We start from the raw sequence: 23,613 nt of genomic DNA, 5'->3' as shown, positions 1-23,613 counted from the left end.
TATATATATATATATATATATATATATATATATATATATATATATATATATATATATATATATATATATATATATATATATATATATATATAATATAAGAAAATTAGTGGCTCTGTAAAACACAAATTTAACCTTTTGTCTTTGCCCTCCACCTCATCAATTTGGGGGCATTTTGTGTCCAAAAATTACTTTTTGCAACTGATGATGTCATGTTGTTGAATTCTAACTATATGCTTATTGTATTATGTCTTTGCATATTAGGTTTGAATCATTTGATGATGTCATTTACTTTTCTTTGGTTCCAAAATAATCTATCAAATTCAAATTTTTCTCTTTTCCCTCACCCATGTTCTCTCTCTAAGTCTGCTTTTTTTTCTTCTCTTTCCTCTTGTCCCAATTCACCCTCTCTTTTCTTCTCTAATTACTCTTTTTTCTCTCTTTCATTCTTACCACTTCCCTCTTTCACTCAGATTCATATGAATGTATTTTTTTTCTACAACTTCTTCTTCATCCATTAACTAACACATTATGTTAATGTTTTTTAGATTTTCGATTTTCTTCAACCGCTGCCATCAACTTCAATAAAGGTTTCATTTTTTAATTTTTATTTGATTGTATGTCATTTCCATTTTCATTTTTATTGATTTTTTTATGAAATATTTCACCTTTCCATCTTTCAATGTTTGTGTGTTTCAAAAATTGTATTTTTATTCATTTTTGTTCCATATGAAAATCAAACTTGCTGTATTTTCTTCCATCAACCATGAGAAAAATGGTTCCTTTAACCTTTATTAATATTTTTCTTCCATCAACAAAGTATTCGTTTTTACTGTTCGGCATATGTGAGTGTATTTATAAAATTTAACTTTTAAACTTTTTGTTACATCAACCATGTAAAAATGCTACCTTTCATGTTTTTTTTTTATCAACAATGTAAAAATTCAATTTTTCATGTTTTTCTTGCATCAACCATGAAAAAATGCAAGCTTTAAGCTCTTTCTAACATCAACCATGTAAAATATCAACATTTTATTTTATTTTTGTTTTGGACAAATTTTATTATGGTTTTGCAAATCTGAAGTTGTATGTTTCAAACAAAATATGATTTATTGTTTATTGAATAATAGTTTGTTGATTTAATATTTTGCTTTTTTTTGGGACAGATTGTGTTCTGTTTGTTATCATTTAGTAGAAATTAGTTTTTTCAGAACTTTCATTGTATATCTACTCTTATTATTTGCTTATTTTTGAAAACTAACCTCAGAATAAAAACAAGGAAGGGAAGCCGGTGATGTAATTTATTTTTTAAATCTCCGGTCGGCCTTCGTTGCTCTTTGGACAAATTTATGTTTTAATATTTGTGTTTATGGAAGAAGAAGAAGAGTGGATCGTGAGAATAGAGAGAGGGGAGATGACTTGTCCCATCTGATTACTCTCTCTCCAAGTTTATTAATATTCTCTTTTATTTATTTTTTAATTTTTGACTCATTATCATCAATAAAGGAGGTCTGACCGAAACATTAATTGGAGAGAGAAGAATCTCCTTCCCCTTTCCAAGGTGTGCCCGTGCCACATAAAGGAGAGTAGGAGAAATTTGATTTTCAAAAGCAGACATCATTTATTGCATTAATTTAGGTTATATTTTCTTTGATTTTTGATGAAGAAGGACCGATTGGTCTTAGAGAGAAGCAAAAGATATTCCAAAAATTCAAATTTATTTTTTATTATTATTTCTATGTTCTTTCTTTTCAAGATTTTCTGGTTTTCCTTGATTTTTTTCGTTGGAAGGTGTTATTGGGAGGGATGAATATTGGTGAAGGTGTTTTGTGTTTTTGAGTGTTGTTCTTAATATAAATACATGTCAACAATGTAACAATGTAGTTCGGCAGCCAACGGTCATTAGTATCATTTACCTAAAGCTGGTTTCAATATCATGATAATTTATATTTCCAAAAAAATAATAGATTTTAAATATATCTTTATCACAATAAAAAAATAGTAAGAAAGGATGTTTTTTCGATCAATTTTCAAATTTAGGATCACAATTATTACATTAAAAGAAATAATTTATTTATTTATTAAACAATTTAAATATTAATATTTTTATCATTTAAGATGACAATTATATTTAAGATCAAAATTTAGTTAGGATCACAATTATATTTCAACATATTTATATTGTATTTATTTATATTTGAAAAATATTAATAGAAAATTTAAAATATAATAAAGGAGATAAAAATTTGCAATCATTAATGTCTTTAAAGTTATAGACGTTGAAGTGACCCTAAAAAGTAATCAATATTTTCATCATATAAGAATTCATTTAAGTCATTGATATAATAATAAAAATATGGATGATCAAAATTTATGATAAATAAATTAAATAATTAATATATTTTTAAATTTAAGATATATAAACACAATCTTCCTAAAATGTTGTAATTTGTTTGTATTTATTAAACAATAATTGTAATGTTTTTCATTGATGTTAAAAATGTTCACATCTTAAATTCTTATTTGAATTATTTTGTTTTTTTTATTTAAACAAAAATAATATTTATATATGGGATTAAAAAATAATATACGGGAAAACATTCTACTATCGATCTAAATATTTTTATATCTAAAAATTTACTATTTATTCAGATATTATTGTAAACGATACCTAAACAAAAATAATATTTGTATACGAGATAAAATTTATTATTGGTCTACATAGTTTTATATACGAAAAATAATATTTATGATCCAAATAATTTTGATTAAAGAATAGTTTATGGGAAAAAATTCTATTATCAATCTAAATATTTTTACATAAGAAATTTTGCTATTGATTCAGATATATTGGTAAATGATACATGAACAAAAATAATATTTGTATACGGGATAAAATATATTATTGATCTACATGGTTTTATATACGAAAAATGATATTTATGACCCAAATAATTTTGATTAAAAAATAGTATACGAGAAAACAATCTATTATCAATGTAAATATTTTTATATATGAAAATTTACTATTTATTCAGATATTATTGTAAACGATACCTAAACAAAAATAATATTTGTATACGGGATAAAATCTATTATTGGTCTACATAGTTTTATATACGAAAGTTAATATTTATGATCCAAATAATTTTGATTAAAGAATAGTTTATGGGAAAAAAATTCTATTATCAATCTAAATATTTTTACATACGAAATTTTGCTATTGATTCATATATTTTTGTAAATGATACATAAACAAAAATAATATTTGTATACGAGATAAAATATATTATTGATCTACATAGTTTTATATACGAAAAATAATATTTATGACTCAAATAATTTTGATTAAAAAATAGTATACGAGAAAACAATTTATTAAATATTTTTATATACGATAAAGTTTATTATTGATCTAGATTTTTTTTTCTTTTTTACCCTTCTATTTAAAATAAATATATTATGTAAACAAATGCGCGTAACAGATCAGAACCCGTGCGTATGCACGGGTTTGTTACTAGTATATATATATATATATATATATATATATATATATATATATATATATATATATATATATATATATATATATATATATATATATATATATATATATATATATATATATATATATATATATATATATATATATATATATATATATATTTGGATGCACCCAAAAGAAATTTGAGATATTGATTAATTTGGATATGCATATTCCCGAACTCACCCCATGCGAAAGTTGGAATATTGGTTAATTCGGATATGCATATCCGAATTTACCAATATCCTAAATTTCTTTTGATTTTAATTTAAAAATATATTTATTTATAATATAATTATAATATAATTAAAGTGAGTTATTATTAATAAAAAATAATTTAAATACAAATTGTTATATATAAGAAATAAAAAGATTAAATAAAATTTTAATTTTGTAATAATTTATTTGTCACAATTTTTTTTTAAATTATAAAAGTAATTATATTTTTCAATGACTACACTATTATGCATTATAATTAATGAAATTATCATGTTAAAAATATCCTGCTATTAACATTATAATTTTAATTTATATTAAATTTCTTTCTTTATTTAATCTTATATGAAAATAATGTGTTGATTTAAATTTTTAATAGGTTGATATTATTATTATATCTTAATTATAATGGTATATATTTAATTATAAATTTTGATTAATACAATTAATTATACTATTAATTGATTCACTTTGATATTAATTTTTTAACAAATATTGGGTTATTTCAGATATGACTATAAAAGAAACATTTTCTAAAAAAAATTGACTTCGGAAATGCATATTTTTCCCAAAAAAATGTGACTTCGGTGATGCATATCCGAAATATAGGGATATTTTGGAGTTTTCATCATAGGTCTGTGAGAAGCCATATGGATGCATAGAGAATTCTCCGCATAAGAATGAATAGAAGACACTCTTGTAAGTAGGGGTGATCAAAACCAAACCAACCCAATAGAAAACCGCAAACCAAACCAAACCGAAACCGCAAAAAACCGCATTTGGTTCGGATTAGTTTGGGTCAGTTTTTACAAAACCGCACGGTTCGGTTCGGTTTGCGGTTTGTATTTTGTAAACCGAACCAAACCGAACCAAACCGAATCAAACCGCACTATATTACAACCTAAATTTTACTAACTCACATCCAACCCAAACTTAAACTTATTATACATTAGCATTATGATTACGAACAATTTTCTCATCCTTACACATATAATTTCAGTCCCGATCTTCTAAAATCTCTAATAACATTATCGCACATTCTTTGCCACATACATCTTCCCTCTTCTTCTATAATCTCTACTCTCTTATATTCTTTCTTTTTCACCTTCTCATTTTTATGTAAATTTTCCGTATTTCAGTTTCGTTTTTATCGCATATCTTCTTCTTTAATCTCTCAACACTTTTTTTCTTTTTCACTTTCACTAATCTTTCGCCTCTTCTATTTTTTTGTTTCGTTATAATAATTTTTATATTGTTTTATGCTATTATTTTATGTTTAATATTCCAGTTTTGTCTAATTTAATTTTTACATATTAAATGGAAAATTATTGTCAAAATATGACGAGTTTTGTTGTTATTTGATAGTGTATAAATGTATAAATACAAAATTATGTTATCATCTATATGTGTATGTATGGCTCAATAAAATATTTGTAAAAAACCGAACCAACCGAACCGAACCAAACCGCATTAGTTTGGTTTGGCTTGGTTCGGATTTTTTTTAAAAGTCAACCGAACCAAACCAAACCGCACTATTTTTTCTCTTGCGGTTCGGATGATTTTTTTCGTCAAAACCGCCAAAACCGCATCGCGAGCACCCCTACTTGTAAGAGACACCAAAATATTTACCCAAAAACTTAAGGTAACAAGTGTATGAGTCATCTCGCTTATAAAATGTTCAACCTTCACTTTTCTAAGTAATGTAGGACTTCCAACTCACACTTGTACACAAACAATTTTTCACTCAAGTATAAGTCCATTCACTATACTCCCCCTAAGGAGAAGTTCTCCCGAAAACTTTCGTTTAGAAGTGCTACCTTTAATACTTATGTAGACTTGAAATGACTTTTTGAATCGAAGAATAGGACTTTCTTAGCTGTAGGTGCACTTGTTGCACTTCCTCATTTAGGTTCTATCACGTAGATTTATTTAAATTGCAAACGGAATATCTATTAAGTTTTACTGTCTATCGAAATATTGGTATCAAAGCACGTGTTCCATTGCACCAACAACTCACACTCGATTCTTCAATAATTAGTTTCTCTTACGTCGAACTTACATTTCATTCATCTTTAGACATTGGTATAAACTAGCAAGAGATCCGTGCAGACATGTAATTATAAATAATAAATAAATATAATATAATAATAGTTAATAAAAATATATAAGAGATATATAAATTAAGTAGTCTCGTTCAGTAAAACATAAATATTTTAGTAAAAAAAATAAATGTCATAATTAATTAGTCATCTACCCATACATTTATACGGATTGCACAATGTCATTATAAATAATAAATAAATATAGTATAGTGATGGTTAAGAAAGCATATAAAAGATATATAAGTTAAGTAATCTCGAACCGTAAAAAATGTATAATTTAGTTCATAAATAAGTAAAATAATTAAGTAGTCATCTACCCGTGTGTTCGTACGGGTCGCACAATATCGTCAGAAATATTAAATAAATAGAGTACTTTGATGGTTAAAAAAATATAATATTTAAAATTTTGAATGTCATATAAACATTAATTTAATATCAACATATAAAAAATAAATAAAATAATTAAATAGTCATCTATCAGTAGTAAATAAATAATATAGAATTAATATATTACATATATTTTTAAAAAGAACATAAAAAATAAAGAATATTTATAGATAAAACTATATCAATTGCAAATATTGCATTAAAATTGTCTTTAAAATATATCGGTGTTAATAATAATGACTATTGCAATTCTTAACATTTAATACCACTATTTATGAAGAAATTGTCTAAATTAAATATAATATTAATTTACCCTGTTGCACTTCTTAACATTTCAAATATAACAATGCTGAATCAATTGATTCCTTAATTTTTCAAATATTCCTTAATGATTTACTATTCTTGTATTTTATTTTATAAGTTAGTTGTTTAAAAAATTTTGATTTTTAATTATAAACATATTTAGATAAATGTTTGAAAAAATTCTAAAAATTTAATATATGGATTAAAAAACCTATATTTTGTCGGCCCGTTAGAACATATGATCTATAATATCTGTTCAATTTAAAAAATTTCTGTATTGTAAATTTATGGATTCTATTGATATTATATGATTTTATGATCATATATTAAATAAATATTTATGATTTTTTTTTAAAATAATCATGTGAGAATAAATTTAATTTAATTTATATATTTTTTAAAAAACAATCACACTTTCCTCATCACTCAAACTCACAATCCTTAAAATGTAGTTTGGCATGCACTGCAACAACCATTAAACATATTATCTCGAATATATGTTTAATTTAAATAAATATTTTGTCGGTCCATCGCAATATCTATTTAATTTTTTATATAAATTTGATAGTAAGCATATGTAGTTAACTTGATAAATATTAAATTTTATATTATTATTATTATTATTATTAATTAGATGGGGATTCAAAATTCTTATTATAGTAGTTGATATTTGTATCAATATTATAGTAGTTAAGTAAATATTTGAATCAATATGTATAATCTTATATATTTGATGTGTTAATTTTAGTGAAAGTTCAATTAAAGTCATAGCAAAATTTTATATGAACTAATTAAAAAAAGAATATTATAGTGAAAATAATAAGATAGTAAACTATAATTAGGCATTTATATAAAATATATTTGGCCATCAAACTCAGCCAGTGATTTCAGTCAGATGCAATGGCACTGGGATAATGTATTGTTTCCAAACTCCAATAGCCATATCATAAGAAATAACCCCTTATGGATCTGAACGCATGAAGTAAAGTGTACTGTCAATAGAGATAGCTTGTGACCTAAAGTTAAGGGACAGTGGCAGCTTCGCACTCCAGGCATGTTTGCTGGACGGCTCCAAGAGTTTTTTTACCGATTCATAAACTTCATGTTCGCCATCACTAGGGGTGCTCGCGGTGCGGTTTGGGCGGTTTTGACGAAAAAAATCATCCGAACCGCAAGAGAAAAAATAGTGCGGTTTGGTTTGGTTCGGTTGGCTTTTAAAAAAAATCCGAACCAAACCAAACCAAACTAATGCGGTTTGGTTCGGCTCGGTTGGTTCGGTTTTTTACAAATATTTTATTGAGCCATACATACACATATAGATGACAATATAATTTTGTATTTAGACATTCATACACTATCAAATAACAATAAAACTCGACATATTTTGGCAACAATTTTCCATTTAATATGTAAAAATTAAATTAGACAAAAGTGGAATATTAAACATAAAATAATAGCATAAAATAATATAAAAATTATTATAATGAAACAAAAAATTGAAGAGACGAAAGATTAGTGAAGGTGAAAAAGAAAAAAAAAGTGTTGAGAGATTAGATAAGAAGATGTGCGATAAAAACAAAACTGGAATACAGAATATTTACATAAAAATGAGAAGTTGAAAAAGAAAGAATATAAGAGAGTACAGAGACTATAGAAGAAGAGAGAAGATGTATGTGGCAAAGAAGGTGTGATAATGTTATTAGAGATTTGAGAAGATCAGGACTGAAATTATATATGTAAGAATGAGAAAATTGTTCGTAATCATAAGGCTAATGTATAATAGGTTTAAGTTTGGGTTGGATGTGAGTTAAGTAAATTTTAGGTTGTAACATAATGCGGTTTGATTCGGTTTGGTTCGGTTTATAAAATACAAACCGCAAACCGAACCGAACCGTGCGGTTTTGTTAAAAAATGACCCAAACTAATCCGAACAAAATGCGGTTTTTTGCGGTTTCGGTTTGGTTTGGTTTGGTTTGCGGTTTTCTATTGGGTTGGTTTGGTTTTGAGCACCCCTAGCCATCACAACCCACCCATAGGATTTTGTAGCCTGAACCAACAGAATTTCCATTTGCTATCATCCCTACAGTAACGCGTGACCAAACCTTACAAATTGAGCTGGTAACTCTTTGGAAGGATTGAGTCAGCGGGTTACATACATAGAAGTTTTGATGGCACTCAAGTAGTCTAAGATGCTAACAAATCTTCAACTAACAAAGTAGCAATGAAGCATTTGAAGGGGGTTTTGGCTTAATGAATTGGTAATAATATTAATAGTACAAAACATGGCTGGTAGAGAATGAAAATTCCCTTCAGAATTTAATAGGGTCTTCATTGACTGAAAATAGCTAGATATACTTAAAAAGACATAACGATACATTTTTAGACATATAAACACCAATGAGATGTCATAAATCCACATTTGACCTTGAAGCTTTAGCAAAATAACATCCATACGAAAAATAATTGATGTGTGTATTAAGCAGCACAACCTCCACAAACAATACCTATCAGATGATAACAACATAAATTCAAATGTAACACGTGTTTGATAACATCTCAGTGAAAATTATAGGAACTTCCACTTGTAAAGCTTCTAAGTATCTATCACAGTTTGAGTCTTTTCGACATGGTTTGGTTTTTTGTTTTTCTAACATGCCTAATTTGTCATGTAAATAGAAATTCACAGTTGCGTTCACAAAGAATCAGTTATGTTTGAATAGGTTTTAGTAAAGGTAGCTACGATTCCGTTCGTAAGCACACAACCGGTGCACCAAACCTTAATTAACACTCTGGTTCACTTTTACGAAACTTTGGTTCAGATTCAAATGTCCATGTAGAATCGATGCATTTTAATTCTTATCCTTAAAGACAACATTAAATTAAGAACAGAAAAATATAAATGATCAACTAAACCTGGTTTCACAGTTTGAAGGCTAGATGATATGCATGCTATATTTTGGAAACCATCTTCCTGTAACTTATTTCCAAATGGTTGTACTTATTTCTTTGCTAGTTTGACACCTTCTGTTGTACGAAAACTATTGATAAGAAGAAAAACTCAACCTCATCTCCTTCCTCCTAAACACCCCCACATAACCCGCTATCAAAACCATCATATTTATATTCGTCAACACCGTTCAAAACAGCTCTCACAAAAACCAACATGTTCATAGCTGTTATTGGTAAAGCCATGTTCCATAGCTCCTTCAACTCTTCCACCACCTTGTTACAAATTTTGTTTTTCAAACATAGACACAGTTTAAGGTTTTGGTTTTTATAATCATCTAAAAAAACATGAAATAGATTTGAAAAACAAAACAAATTTTACCTGAGTTATTGTTGGGAATCTGTGTGAAAAGAAATCATGGTCATTATTATCTTCCATTTTTGTGATGATGAATATGTATTCTTCTCCTGCAATAGAGTAGTGAATTAATCAAACGGTGAGGTGAGTAGTGAATTTATATCATTGACACGGGAAGAATCAGAAAATTTTGGGTTTCCTTAAAATATGAATCACTGTTCTTACACTGACACAAAACAAATAAATACCTGAGTTGAAAACTCGATCGGTGCTTTTACAGTTGGATAGATGCTTAACTGCAAAGTACACATATAATCAGACAGAAAGCAAAAGAATGATGACTCCTATAATGGTGAATTTGTGATTACTTCAACAAAATTATATGGATCTTAATTCTGTCTAAAATTTCCAACCAAAAGTGAAAGAGACTCACAGATTTCATATCAAATGTTCTGAGTGCATCTTTGTCTAAAGGCCTAGACCCCACTTCGTAATATCCTTTGAAAGATCCTTATCCAGCTGTTTCTATAGGAGAGGAATAAGCAACTCGGGAAGATATGCCCATACTACCAGTTAATGAATCAAACGGTCCACCAACAGAGGGAGTTTCTACTAAGATTACTTCAGGTTCTACTATATCACCGATAATTATGTCACCAATGTTATGGTTCCTCTACTGTAAGCATCAACCATCCTGAATAACTTTTTCAAACCAACAATGCAGAGCAGGCATCATGAAGTTAAAGACTGAACCAACATTTACCTTGTTATACTTGGCAAAAGAATAGTCCCCTGTTGGTGGAACACCATTTACAACTTTAACCTGTTGCAATAAAAGCTGTTGTGATTATCAAATTGGAAATCAAATCATGAATTGGAAATCAAATCTATTACATAATTCAGCTTTCAAAGTTACCTCCTAGTAGGCTTTGAATAGAGAGAAGAATCGTTCTTACATCATAAGCAGATGACCATTTATCCTGTTATTGTTCCTTTCCAACACAATATATTATCCTCCTCAGGGAATGCAGATATACCAGAATCTCCATTTGAGAGAGCATCCCATGCACCTGAAAAGTAATGAAAGAAAATAGCAAGATAAAATACATTTTCCAAACAATAATTGACATCTAAACCAAACGGCAATGTAAAACTTGAGAAAGTTTTCAATCAAATCTCACAGATTGCTATTCTAATTAGCGATCATATCATAATGGTTGTAAACACATCATTATAAAAGTTATAGATTACGATTTCGACGTGATAGCCTCCCCGTGAAAGAGTTTTAATTCGCAGCGAGATTCATCGATTGAACGCCATAGCGGTGCTATTGATTACATAGCATTAGATAGTTTAACGATTCCATGTTACAGAGAAATTAGGAACTGTTTTTGCATTTGGAAGAGAAAGGATTTTGTGAAACCGCTGTAGAAAAAGATTGGATCGTTGAACTTAGCCGCCTCATTAGATGTGGATATCGGCAAGCATGCTTCATTGGAAAGTGGAAAATATTGATTAGGCGTGTTTGGGAAGAAGAAAATCAGGCTGGTAATAAATGAAAAGGTAGGGTATGGGATTCTATGAAGAACGTTAACCAATTGTGTCGTTTAAGATGACAAAATATCATTAATGGGAAGTTAAAAAAATAATTAAAATTAATAATCCCGTAATGACTGATTTAACCCTAAAATGAAAGTAATTCATGGATTAGTTAAGGATTTGAATGTAATTAGTAGAGACATTAAATTTCTTATTATAGTAGTTAACGAAAGAGACCCAAAGAGATAAGCTACGTAAGAAGAACGGTTGCATGCATAATGTGGAAACATATTTCCATTATTATCAAGCTCTAATCCAAATGTTGACATGCAAATTTTCCATTCTCTTCTTTTAAACCTGCTCTATCTAAATCTTCAGTTCAGGTGAACTAAAGCTAGTGAATGTCGTAGGTTTAGGTTTCAAATTTCCTTTGAGAGAAAAGGATTTGACCAATACCATGATTTTTAAGAGCTTACTATTTTCCTTTCACTAGCATGAATTTACTGCAAAACTGAGAAGAAACATGAGAAAAGAGTGTAAACTACGGGAGAAAATGGCGTTTCAAACCAAAAATGAGTAATTTATCTTGGTTGACAGTTAGTACATGATTCGGTGAAACTTATTTTTTGTTTACATTGATATGCATCAGTTTATTGTATTCATCGATTACATCACGCAACAACTTACTTAAACAAAAAGACATTTGATTTAAATATGCAACGATAATCACTCAAAGCACTAGCTGCAAATAACATATTATACACAACTGAAACCTAGACAAAGAAACCCAAAAGAATAATAGCGACTGAAGAAGGCTAGAATTGTTTCCCTATATGGTACAGCTAAATTATACATTCAAATAGAAAATACAACAATCACCGAAAGGAATTTACTCTAAAATTATGCTTGATGGAAGGTGTACACTTAGAGCTTGCTCTGGACATGGGGCAAGTTTCACAATAGAACTAGCACTGAGGTTGTATTTTCTCTGGACTTCAGCGAATCCGCCGCACAGAACTTGCTCAACCCAATTCTCCACCTCCGTATCGCTGTCCGAGACATATGCGGCTGCAACCAATTGGTCTGTGACTTCTGTTTGGATTTGTAAGGCACACTCAGAACCAAGAATTTTGTTGAAGTTACTTCTGACCAATTTCAACAATCTATCCACAAGTGCATCAAAATCATATGGTTTAAACACGACTGTTTCATCAACTAGATTATACAAATCTTGCAACCAAAGGTTTTGGTTCTCAGTTGAGACATGTTCATAGTTTCCATCATCTGTTTGTTTCTGTTCGTCCTCTTCAGCTGGAAGATTCAAGTCTAAAAGCCAGTTTGATGTTGTATGTGGCCTTTTAGCCGTATCTGAGAGAAAATTGGGATCGTGAAGTTCATTGTCACCGATCAGTTTTCGTTTGTTCATGAAATTTAAATTAGGAATGATATCTATTGAATTGTTGGTTACACTGATGCTTTGGCTTCTGTTGTCTCTAACCACATGTTCAACTTTTATCGTAATAGCTACCCCTTTTTCCCTTAGTCTTTCCTCGGAATAGTAGGAAGGTCCCCTTGTGTGCATCAAACTATTTTCGTAACCTGAGAAAGAAAGCACGAATATTGCATTGTTTACACTAACTTCGCGCCCATGCGAATCTGTGATTTTTCCTGTCCTGATGGCTTGAGACAAACTAGTTTGAGCTACTATATCTGCTTTGTCAACATTTTCAATGAAAACAACAGACAAGGGTTTCTTGCAGCACTCGTCTACAATGAAATCAAGGTTAGTCTTCCCTCTAAATTTCACATTGCATCCTACCACTTCCTCGGAACATAGATCCACAAAAGTAAAGTTTTCCCGGCTTCCATACAGTAACTCAGCTAGAGAAACCGCAATTTTCTTTTTCCCATGCCAATCAGGTCCAGCGAAATTCATCCATCTGTCTCCCCTCTGATTTGCTCCATGGTCTTTATGCCTTTTGGTTGAGCCACTGAATATTGTTCTGATAATAGCCCTTATGGCTTCATCTTGCCAGCTTACCTCCTTGGAAAGAGCTTCAAAAATAATTTTAGGATTTCTTGCATCAACTTGTCGACAATAGTCATAACTTAAGCAGGATGAAGATTGGGATGGATGCTTCACGATATTCTCTTCATCCAAATTAAAGCTTGAAAAAAATCGATTAGGGGTTTCCTTAGGAGGCTCCATTGTATATTGAACTTCGGGTTTCTTCAATTTATTGCTGGTGGGAGAGGAGCATATTCCTAAGCCAAGGTCCGTGGTTACTGAAGTCACGGATGTGGGAGACAGTTGACTACCATCGGACACACTTGAACCGGACATGTTGCAAGATCTTAGGTCACCTGTATCGAGATCTTTTACTTTCTGGAACATCTCAGTTAGTTTTGGAGTATTGTTTTCCTGTTTTTCCATGAAGAGGGCGGGAAAAGGACTTCTGGATTGTAATGTTGCCACTGATTGAACACCAACGGGTACATGAGAGTTGAGGTTGATGTGTTCAGTACGTGATTCGTCTACAATTTTGCTTCTGTGGTTGTCAATATCTTCGTTTTTGTTGTCAGCAGTACAATGAAACCCCACAACAATTGGACAAGTATTTTCCTCAGGGATTCGCTGATGCAGAACTTGGCATATGTTGTCCAAGTTAGTATGCGGCGTACAAGATTCACTACTATCCACCAAAACACCATCTTTGGTCTGCACTGAATGAAAGAAAAGTGGTCTTTTACACAAAAAATGAAAAGGTCTAAAGACGCGGTGAGAGAGAGAGAGAAAGAAAGCAAGTGAGGTATTAAAAGGAGAGTAAAAAAATCAAGATTGAAAAGGAACCGGAGATCGGGAATGGTATACTAAACAATCAATGAATTACAATTACTACGTAAAAATAAAACCAGGTATCATTTATCATATAACTTGTCATGGCAAGACAAATAAAAAGAGCAAAAATCTTAAAGCCTTCAACTTGTTGAATTTAACTATTTAAGCACATGCGACTCGAGTGACCAGCAAGCAAATACAAGCAAGTCATCCCAAGAATTGCTCATCCTCAGTGTTTGATACAATTGTGCACATGCATGTTATAAGAGATAAAGGGAAAAAAACAATCAATGATTATAAAGCCCATTGAAAATAAATAATCACAGAGGAAGTAGGTCCACTTCCTCAATCAAGCTCCTTTAATCTTTTATTTTCCAGGGAAATAGTTTACCTTAAATATATTTTCTTTTAATTTAATCCATTTTAAGGTTGGTAAATAACCGCATCACTCAATAAGAATTGGCCTAATAATAATACAAATAATTTATACGGAAATTATTTAGTAGATTTAACTGAATTATACACACCTTAACATTCAATGCTTTTGCAGTGCCAAATTCTGTAGTCTTTAACCATTGAGGTAAGCTAGATGGGTATGAATCAGGAGCCGAAACAGAAAATCTTTCCTTCGAAGCAGCCAGGAATTCATTTTCACAGCTTTCACCATATTGATGAGTGTGAGGAACACAACCAAATGAGCCATTTAGTGGCCTTTTCAAATCAGACTGTGATGAAAAAAAGCCACCAAGTGGTACAAACGAATCCATTAAGCTGTAAACCAAACAAAAAAAACCTTGTCAAGAGAAAAACCATGTGAAACTAATAACTCTGTCAAAGATGCAAACTTCACACTCATCCCAGAAGTAATTTGACAGAAAAAATTTGTAAATGGTTCCATCATAAAAACATTCAGCAAATGATACACTAAAAACTAAAAAATCAAATTAGATACACAATGATTGATTAATTCATCACCTAAGCTTTAAATTTCGATATTATTTAAAAAATATAGGCTTGTCACAAAGTTATAAGACCAAAGATAAAGAAATGAATTTTATTTATTTAAAAAATAGTAGTAGCAATTAAATATTTGGAATCAAAACATAACAAGAGACATGAACATAAATAACTAAACACAAGGGATATATGATATACTACCTTGGTCTGGGACTATGATATGATTCAGAAGCCTTAACAGAAGTGATAGGAAGAATATGCAAATCCCAATCTTTCTCCACAGAAGGAAACCTCCCCAGAAATTTCAAGTAACTCTCATAACTAGCAGCAGAACCCACCAACCAAAACTTATCATAATGAATCTTCAACAATCTCGCCAATTCCTCAACAACACTCTCCCCAAACCCACCATCACCATTCACCAAACCCTTCAACTCCCCAAAACTCACTATAACACCGGGTCCGACGCACTCCTCCGCCGTAACAGCAATCTCCCTCAACCTCAAACCAATTATCTCCCCATCACCACTCTCCAATTCCTTCCCAATACAAATCACGCGCAGCCCAGCAAGCTCGAGAGGCAAAACCCCCTCCCTTCTTTTCTCCACAGCCTCTATAAAGGCTCTCAGAGTATCATTACCACATGCACCGAGAAGCAGAGGATTCCTCCCTTTACTCCTCACAAGAATCTCCCCAATCCGCCGGAAATTATCCTCCTCATCACCAAAACCAGACAAAAACGGAAACCCAAACCCAAACCCCCGGCGAGGCTGCTCAGTCAGGTTACATAAAAAAATCGGCGGACCACGAGAACGGAAGAGATGCGGAAGAGGCCGAAGTATAGCCAACTTAATCTCGGAGCTCCGGAAACCCGCTTCCGCGAAAACCCGACTAACAACCGGGTCATCAAGAATCGACAAAATCAAATGCTGCAACTCAACTTTCACAGAAGAAACCGAAAACGTCTGCTGATTCTGCAACTGCTGCTGCTGATGATAAAAATGAAAATTATCAGGATGCCGCCGTTGATTCGCCTGAGACCGTTTCACCGCAGCCATAAGCGAGTTCGAAACCGGCGGTTCATGATCAGGAGAAACATTACTATGCGAAGAAGGCGCTCTATCCAGCGACACCGATAAACAAAGATCAAGCGCTTTGAACTGCAACCTCGGCGAATACGCCGAGTTTCTCGAACGACAGCACGCGTCGCGGAGAATCGACGAAGACGGTAACGATAACAGTGCTGAAACTGCGTGAAGCGACGTCGTTTGAGCATGTCCGCGTCGTTTCGCTACCGCTACAGCTTCGTCTAGTGCCCGTCCCGCTTCCGGTGTTAAGCATTGCCTTGCCGCGGATACTGGTGTTGGCATGGTTGCTTTTCATAAAATGATGATTTTACTATTAAACAATAACAAAGAGGTTTATAGATTGGAAAAGGGGTTATGTGTAGTATAGTGGGGACTGGTAGTAGTATAATTTTGCAATTTGCAGAGGTTATAACTTATATAAATATTATAATAATCAACTGTGTAAAGTGGAGTACTAGTAAGGAGTGAGTGATGGAATATCATTTATATGATTAATTTGACTAATTAGACTAATTAGACATAATTGATGATTAAGTGGTTAATGAAGAAGGTTAATGAGGTGTGGGATATTGAAAATGGCGGGGCCTAGAAAACATATATTCGATTATTATTGTATAAAGAGAGGGTAATTTGTTTGATTAGAATCGTTAGATGTGGGAAGAGATTTGATTTGGGGTACATGATTGAAATTGAGGGAGATTTGTTTGTCGCTAGCTTGTCTTTGGTTTGCGATTGGGAGAAGGTGGAGTTGAGTATCAAAGAGGCTACGTACTCTTTTACTACTGCTACTCGTCGTCGTCTTCATCGTCATCATCATGTTTATGGTTGCTTTTATTTTATTTTTTCATCAGTGTGAGAAAGGGAGAGATGCTTCCTCCACTTACTTTTGGTGGGCCTAATACCACAGTCACGCTCTGCTCACGTGTACCTATTTAGACATGGAGCATTTAGGAAGTCTTTCTCTTAAAGGAATTGATTTGTGGAATTTGGATACCAATCAATTTGATTAAAAACTATTGGGAAAAATTACTTCAACTTAGACTCTGTGTAATAAAACTAGCTAGTACTTGGTAGCTGAAGACTTGTAGTTGTTAGTTGATAGTTAATAATTGGTAGCGAATAGTTGATAGTTAATAAGTTAATTTGAGTGTTTGATAAATTAGGTGTTATACTAGCTGATAAATACAAAATAACATGAAAAGACATTCTTAATTAAGAAATTGATAGTCTCGTTATATTATTGTACTATATAATTAAATTAATATAATATAATATAATATATATATATATATATATATATATATATATATATATATATATATATATATATATATATATATATATATATATATATATTAGCAAACACATGAAAAAAATATTAATATATATTAAAATTAAAAATAACATCAAAATATATCGAACAATTATATATAAATATTTAAATAAACTTATATAATAATATTTATATAAATTTAATGAGATATATAAAATCACATCATTATGATTTTGAATTCAATCATATCAATCTAAAATAATAATAAAAATAATTTTATTATCTATTTTACGGTATAACTCTAAGGGCCCGTTTGGTGCGCTGGATAAGTAGACAGGATATGATAAAATTATCCTATCCTAATATAATCTGTTGTTTGTTGCACCAATAGGAAAGGATAATTTAAACCTATTACCAATCATATCCTATTGCCCCTTTGTTATTCTTATCCTTATTTTAAGCTAGGTTAGCAAAATGATAGGATAATTAAAACAAAAACACACGTTTCTGATATTTTTTCTCTCACGTTCCTTTTCTCACTCTCACTTCCCTTTCATCTCTACAGTTCCATCTTCTCCGCCGTCACCAAATCAATCACGTTTTCTGCTACGATAATGTTTTCTTGTTCCAATTTCTCTATAATAACGGTTTCTTCTTCATCAATATTGATTTTTTTCAAAACCCTAATTTTTTCCTTATTCTTTTTTTACTAATTTCTTCTTCTTTTGTGTTCTCTTTGATGTTTTTTTTTATGTTTCTACTATTTTGATACCCATTGTGTTAAAAAGTTTGTTTTTTTCTTGATACCCATTATTTTCTTTTTCTACTATTCACTGTATCTTCTGCTTTTCATTGTTTTTCCTGTGTTTTCCCTATTATAACTCTATTATATGTTTATTATATGGTTATATTAGTGCCCTCATACTACTTATTCATGTTATAGGTTAATATGGATTCAGAGGATCAAGATATGATGTTATATTTAATTTTAGAACAATTTTTTTAGAGATGGTTGAACTTTGTTTTACAATTTTAATGATAGTTAGTCATTCTTCACTATGGTTTTATGAAAATAATTTCATTAGACAACAACTGATGGATGGATAAGGATTAAGGGGGGATTTTTAAAATCTTTGATCAAGAGAGATGATGTGTTATGTGTTAATCAACTTCGTATGGACATTAGATCATTTCGATTATTATGTTGTCTCCTCCGTAATGAAGGTCAATTGAAAGAAGATGGACTAGTATGTTGTGAAGAACAAGTGGCTATGTTCTTACACATATTGGCACATCATTCAAAAAATCGTGTAATTAAGTTCCTATTTAAACGATCAGGGAAAACTGTTAGTAGGTATTTTAATTTCGTCTTGAATGGGGTTTTAAGATTGCATGAGATACTTCTTAAAGCTCCAGAACCTGTCCCTGAAGATTGTGTGGATGAAAGATGGAAATTTTTAAAGGTACTTTTTGTCTTAATTTCATATGAAATTTTTATTTGTGTTATGTTCTTTTCGATTAAACGTTCAATTTGTAATTACATAAGTGTCTTGGGGCACTGGATGGAACACATATCCAAGTCAATGTACCGGTGCTTGACAAGCCTCGATATCGTAATAGAAAAGGGGATATATCTACCAATGTTTTGGGTGCATGTTCTAGGGATATACAATTTATTTATGTGTTGCCTGGATGGGAAGGATCGGCATCAGATTCTAGGGTGTTGCGGGATGCCATTTCTAGGAGGAATGGTTTAATTGTTCCAACAGGTTAGAGTAATCATGCGGAGTAAATTTTATTACAGTAAGACAAGAAAAATATTTTTATTTGACAAATATATTTGATTATTATAGGTTATTATTATCTTGTGGATGCTGGATATACAAATTGTGAACGATTTCTCGCTCCATATAGAGGGTGTCGTTATCATCGGAGTGAATGGAGGCGTGGATACACACCTTCGAATAAAGAAGAACTCTTTAACATGAGACACTCTATGGCAAGAAATGTGATAGAACGGACTTTTGGATTGCTAAAAATGCGTTGGGCAATACTTCGGAGTCGCTCTTTCTACCCAATAAAAATTCAAATTCACATTATAAATGCTTGTTGTTTGTTACATATGATATCTGTATCATATCTTATCTCAATCTAGTGTTTGCTGACACAGCATGATAGGATAAGTTAATCCTGAAACTTATCCTATCCTGCCTCACTAGTTCAAATTGTTATCCTGAATATGAGTTGGGTCAGAATCCGGCATGATAGGATACTAAAATGATTTACTAATTTACCCCTATAAAATATAATTTAAAATAAAAAATTAAATATGACAAAATATAAATAAAAATTAATTTGATATTAAATTAAAAATATTAATAATTAATTCAATAAAATAAAAATATAGAATATTTAAAATAAAATAATTATTAAAATTTTAAAAATATGAATTCTAATTTTATTTTTTATCAAATTAAATATATATTCTTGTAAGGGTAATATATATATATATATATATATATATATATATATATATATATATATATATATATATATATATATATATATATATATATATATATATATATATATATATATATATATATATATATATATAATTTTAATTTGTATATCTAATATATAAATACGAGAATTCGTGATCTTTTTTAAGAAAAATTGAAATTATTTACTCAATAGTGTCAATATATTTTTTTTCAATTATAATTTTTTACCAATTTATAAATTTTAATATATTTTACAAAATAATATTTAAAAATATAATTGTTTTACAAGGGTATATACATATATATATATATATATATATATATATATATATATATATATATATATATATATATATATTATTTTAAATTATTTATTCAATAGGATCAATGAGTTTTTTTAATTATTGAAAAATATTTTTTTTATCAATTTATTAATTTTAAAATATTTTACAAAATAATTTAGTGTCAACCAAACACAAGATAGGATAAGTCTTATCATGTCTGTATCATATCTTATCATTATCCTGCTTGATATCCTATCATGTCTCTATAATATCCTGCGCACCAATAATATTAGCAACACTATCTTCTTTCAAAACACTCTCTGAATTTCTCAAACACTATCTTCTTTGTCTTAATAATCTCTTAATGTTTCACAAATTTAGAAATTAGCAACACTATCTCTAAATTCATTACAAGGTATATAATTTTAATATCATTAAAAAATAATAAATCTTGCATTTTTTTTGTTAATCAACACGAATATAATTATACAACACAAAAACAATTATTTATATATATATATATATATATAATTATATTTTTGTTAAAATAATAAGGGTATAAATGAAATATAAAGTCACAAGCTAAAAGCTAAAAGCTCAAAAGCTACTTTAAATAGCTTTTGAAAAAAAAGCTAAAAACTAGTAAAAAAGCTAAAATCTAAAAGCTAACTGGGAGTTATCAAACAGAGTTTTTTTCTTAATATGAGCTGAAAAGCTAAAAGCTAAAAGTTTTTTATGGTGTTACCAAACAGAGCCTTAGGGTCTGTTTGGTAAAAATAGCGGTTGACTGATAAGTTAACTGATAGCTTATAGCTTATGACTGATGGCTGATGACTTATAGTTTATAGCGGATGGTTGAGACTTATAGCTTATTAGCTCATTGAAGTGTTTGATAAAATTAGCGGTTCAATTAACTTATAAATGTAAAATGACATAAAAGATATTTAATATATAATTATTATATTTTAAATTAAAATAAATTATAAGGGTTAAAAATTAATTTTAATTAAAATAATAAGGATAAAAAAGGAAGAAAAAATAATAAGCTATAAGACATAAGCTAAAACGCTATTTGATATAGCGTCTGGAAAATAAGCTATAAGTTAGTAAAATAAGCTATAAACTCGTGATGGAAAGACTGTTACCAAACAGGTCTAAATTAACATATGAGCTTATAAGATATAAGACATAAGCTATAAGCTCGAAAACATGTCTTACCAAACAGAGACTTAGTCTCAATTAATTTTACATAATTAATTCATTTAAAATCAACTTTTGCCATGCATAAATGCCTAAAGGAAGCAGAAATGCCTCTGAGGATACCCAAGTAATTTGATTTGCATGTGTGGAGTATTTGAAAAATAAGGAACATAAAACTATTCCAAAATAAAAATATTGAAGTTGGAAATTAAGTAGAGAAGATGAAAATACATGCATTGAAATTGATGAAAGTTAAATCAAACGACATGGAGTTTAATATAATGCTATGTTGTTTGAATCCAAGTGTATGCCTTGACTTCATAGAGGCTTAATCTTATACTGCTCTTAGTGTGGTATCCCAAGGAATAGGGGAGTAGATTATAATTGTGTTTGAAGAGGTTTGTTTTTTATAGTTAGGGTGATGATAGGGTCATGGAGCAGCAAGGATTGTATGGTAGAAAGTTTTTTGCACTGTTTGGTTGTAGCATGTGTTGTGGTAGTTTGCTTATGATCGTATTCCTATCTGTAAGGTGGTGTTCTGGTGTTGGTTAGGTGGTATCAAGTGTTGCAGAGTGTTGGGCACTGGTTCGGCTGGTTTGAGGTTGCAGTAGTCTTACGGTGGTCCGAGTTTATGTTGTTTGTTGTGATCCTGTTGCCACAAATTTGTTACTAAATTGTTATGGTGGATTTATGCAGTAGTTTGCTATCACTTGATTGGACGTTGTTGTGAGTTTACAGGTCTAGTGGGTTGTAAGTATAGCTATAACTACAAGACTCTATCCAAATGATGTACATTAGCTTGAATTGACGGGTTGCTATTTTTTGAATTCTCTCATCTTTGTCATTTTTGTTTAGTGTTGTCAGAAGAAAGATTTGCATGTTTTGAACAGGGATTTAAACCAATATTTTTTTGTAGTTTGGTGTAAATACAATTACACATTTAGCCTGTTGTTCTTGATCAGAGATACAGGGGCAGGTTATGTGTTGTAGTTAATTGGTCGAGAGCGAGGTGAAAGGCTTCAGCGATATATAATGGTGTAGTTCTACTACTACATTTTAAAGGTTTATGATACATATGTCACAACTAACAAGAAATTGACATCAAGATATCTTGGTGCATATACTGCAAATATGTCTTGTTTGGACAGTACAATATTTTTGCAATTGAGTGGAGCATTAGTTCGTGTTTGAAGCGAATAAGGTTCACCTCGGCTTAGGTGGCGGGAAGTTGAATTTTTCGCAGGGAGTTGAGAATGCCGAGATTTAGGTTGTGCTAGGGCAGGGGTCAGTATTGAAGCAAAACTCTTAAAATCTGATTCTCGAATTCGGATGCTTTTTCGATCTTCTACACAGCGGTCTCACATGCTGGAGCTCTCTAAATCTCATGTCCTAGGTGTTGATAGAGGTGCTTGGGGATTGAAGTGTTGCTTATTTATCTCATTTAAAAGTAAGATATCTCAATGGAAATTCAAGTCAAGACTCATGCCGGCAATAGACCATTCAGCCTAAAGATTTGGATGTGGTTTTTGTGTTACAAACATTTTATCAAACATTGGCTAACAAATTTAAACTATACCATTTCAAAGCCCATCAAAACCTTTTCAACCTTAGCAAGCAGATGCCACAAATGTGTTATTATATTTAGAGTTTTTTTCTCCCAATCAAGCCATGATACTATGACAATTGGTTTCTACCTCAACCTTACTCCTCTTCAACATTTTGGAAAATTTAAAATCATTAAATATGGCTTGGCATTCCAACGGAATAGGGTTGTTAAAGCTCTTATGACTCCAAGTTGTTACTATTAAAAAACTTGCAGTGCAAGGTTTTGGATGGCAATGAAGAAATATGGGGAAAAAATATTTTTCAAATGAATTATGTTGGGTATACTTTCTATTAAGTGATCAACAAACTGAATTACATGATTAACCTATATATAAGCATTTAAAAGGGTAACAATCCTAACTAACTGCATAGGAAACTAACTATTTTAGTTGACTTATGTTGCAAGTAATTAACTTGCAACACAAGGAAACGCCTCCTATATATGAATTAAATCCATAATACTCATCCTAA

General features: G+C 30.4%; 2 protein-coding genes and 1 long non-coding RNA gene across 3 annotated transcripts; 1 reads left to right on the top strand and 2 right to left on the bottom strand.

Annotated features, from left to right (window-relative positions):
- Positions 1-8,822: 8,822 nt before the first annotated feature.
- Positions 8,823-10,901, bottom strand: LOC131656133 (uncharacterized). Its single transcript, XR_009300005.1, has 6 exons — positions 10,770-10,901; positions 10,287-10,676; positions 10,102-10,149; positions 9,878-9,963; positions 9,463-9,771; positions 8,823-9,053 (listed from the first exon to the last, which is right to left on the bottom strand). It is a non-coding gene; the product is annotated as an uncharacterized LOC131656133 (long non-coding RNA).
- A 1,294-nt stretch (positions 10,902-12,195) lies between these two features.
- Positions 12,196-17,093, bottom strand: LOC131661955 (protein SMAX1-LIKE 8-like). Its single transcript, XM_058931619.1, has 3 exons — positions 15,390-17,093; positions 14,759-15,002; positions 12,196-14,111 (listed from the first exon to the last, which is right to left on the bottom strand). The coding sequence occupies exons 1-3, from the start codon at positions 16,556-16,558 to the stop codon at positions 12,282-12,284; spliced, it is 3,243 nt and encodes a 1,080-aa protein (XP_058787602.1). The 5' UTR covers positions 16,559-17,093; the 3' UTR covers positions 12,196-12,281.
- A 1,620-nt stretch (positions 17,094-18,713) lies between these two features.
- LOC131658368 (uncharacterized) lies at positions 18,714-22,148 on the top strand. Its single transcript, XM_058927673.1, has 4 exons — positions 18,714-19,012; positions 19,096-19,318; positions 19,403-19,596; positions 22,038-22,148. The coding sequence occupies exons 1-4, from the start codon at positions 18,725-18,727 to the stop codon at positions 22,146-22,148; spliced, it is 816 nt and encodes a 271-aa protein (XP_058783656.1). The 5' UTR covers positions 18,714-18,724.
- Positions 22,149-23,613: the final 1,465 nt, after the last annotated feature.

This window comes from Vicia villosa, linkage group LG3 (genome assembly GCF_029867415.1).
Source record: "Vicia villosa cultivar HV-30 ecotype Madison, WI linkage group LG3, Vvil1.0, whole genome shotgun sequence".
In the NCBI taxonomy this organism is placed as follows: Eukaryota; Viridiplantae; Streptophyta; class Magnoliopsida; order Fabales; family Fabaceae; genus Vicia; species Vicia villosa.
This window is presented reverse-complemented; position numbering and strand designations above follow the sequence as displayed.

Excerpts from the sequence above, each read along its gene's own strand:
- LOC131661955 (XM_058931619.1), bottom strand. The coding sequence starts at position 16,558 with ATGCCAACACCAGTATCCGCGGCAAGGCAATGCTTAACACCGGAAGCG. Across the intron at positions 15,003-15,389 it reads TATCATAGTCCCAGACCAAG|CTTAATGGATTCGTTTGTAC; the intron begins GTAGTATATCAT and ends TTTGGTTTACAG. Across the intron at positions 14,112-14,758 it reads CAAAAGCATTGAATGTTAAG|ACCAAAGATGGTGTTTTGGT; the intron begins GTGTGTATAATT and ends CATTCAGTGCAG.
- LOC131658368 (XM_058927673.1), top strand. The coding sequence starts at position 18,725 with ATGGACATTAGATCATTTCGATTATTATGTTGTCTCCTCCGTAATGAA. Across the intron at positions 19,013-19,095 it reads AAAGATGGAAATTTTTAAAG|TGTCTTGGGGCACTGGATGG; the intron begins GTACTTTTTGTC and ends TAATTACATAAG. Across the intron at positions 19,597-22,037 it reads GATTGCTAAAAATGCGTTGG|TTTGCTTATGATCGTATTCC; the intron begins GCAATACTTCGG and ends GTGTTGTGGTAG.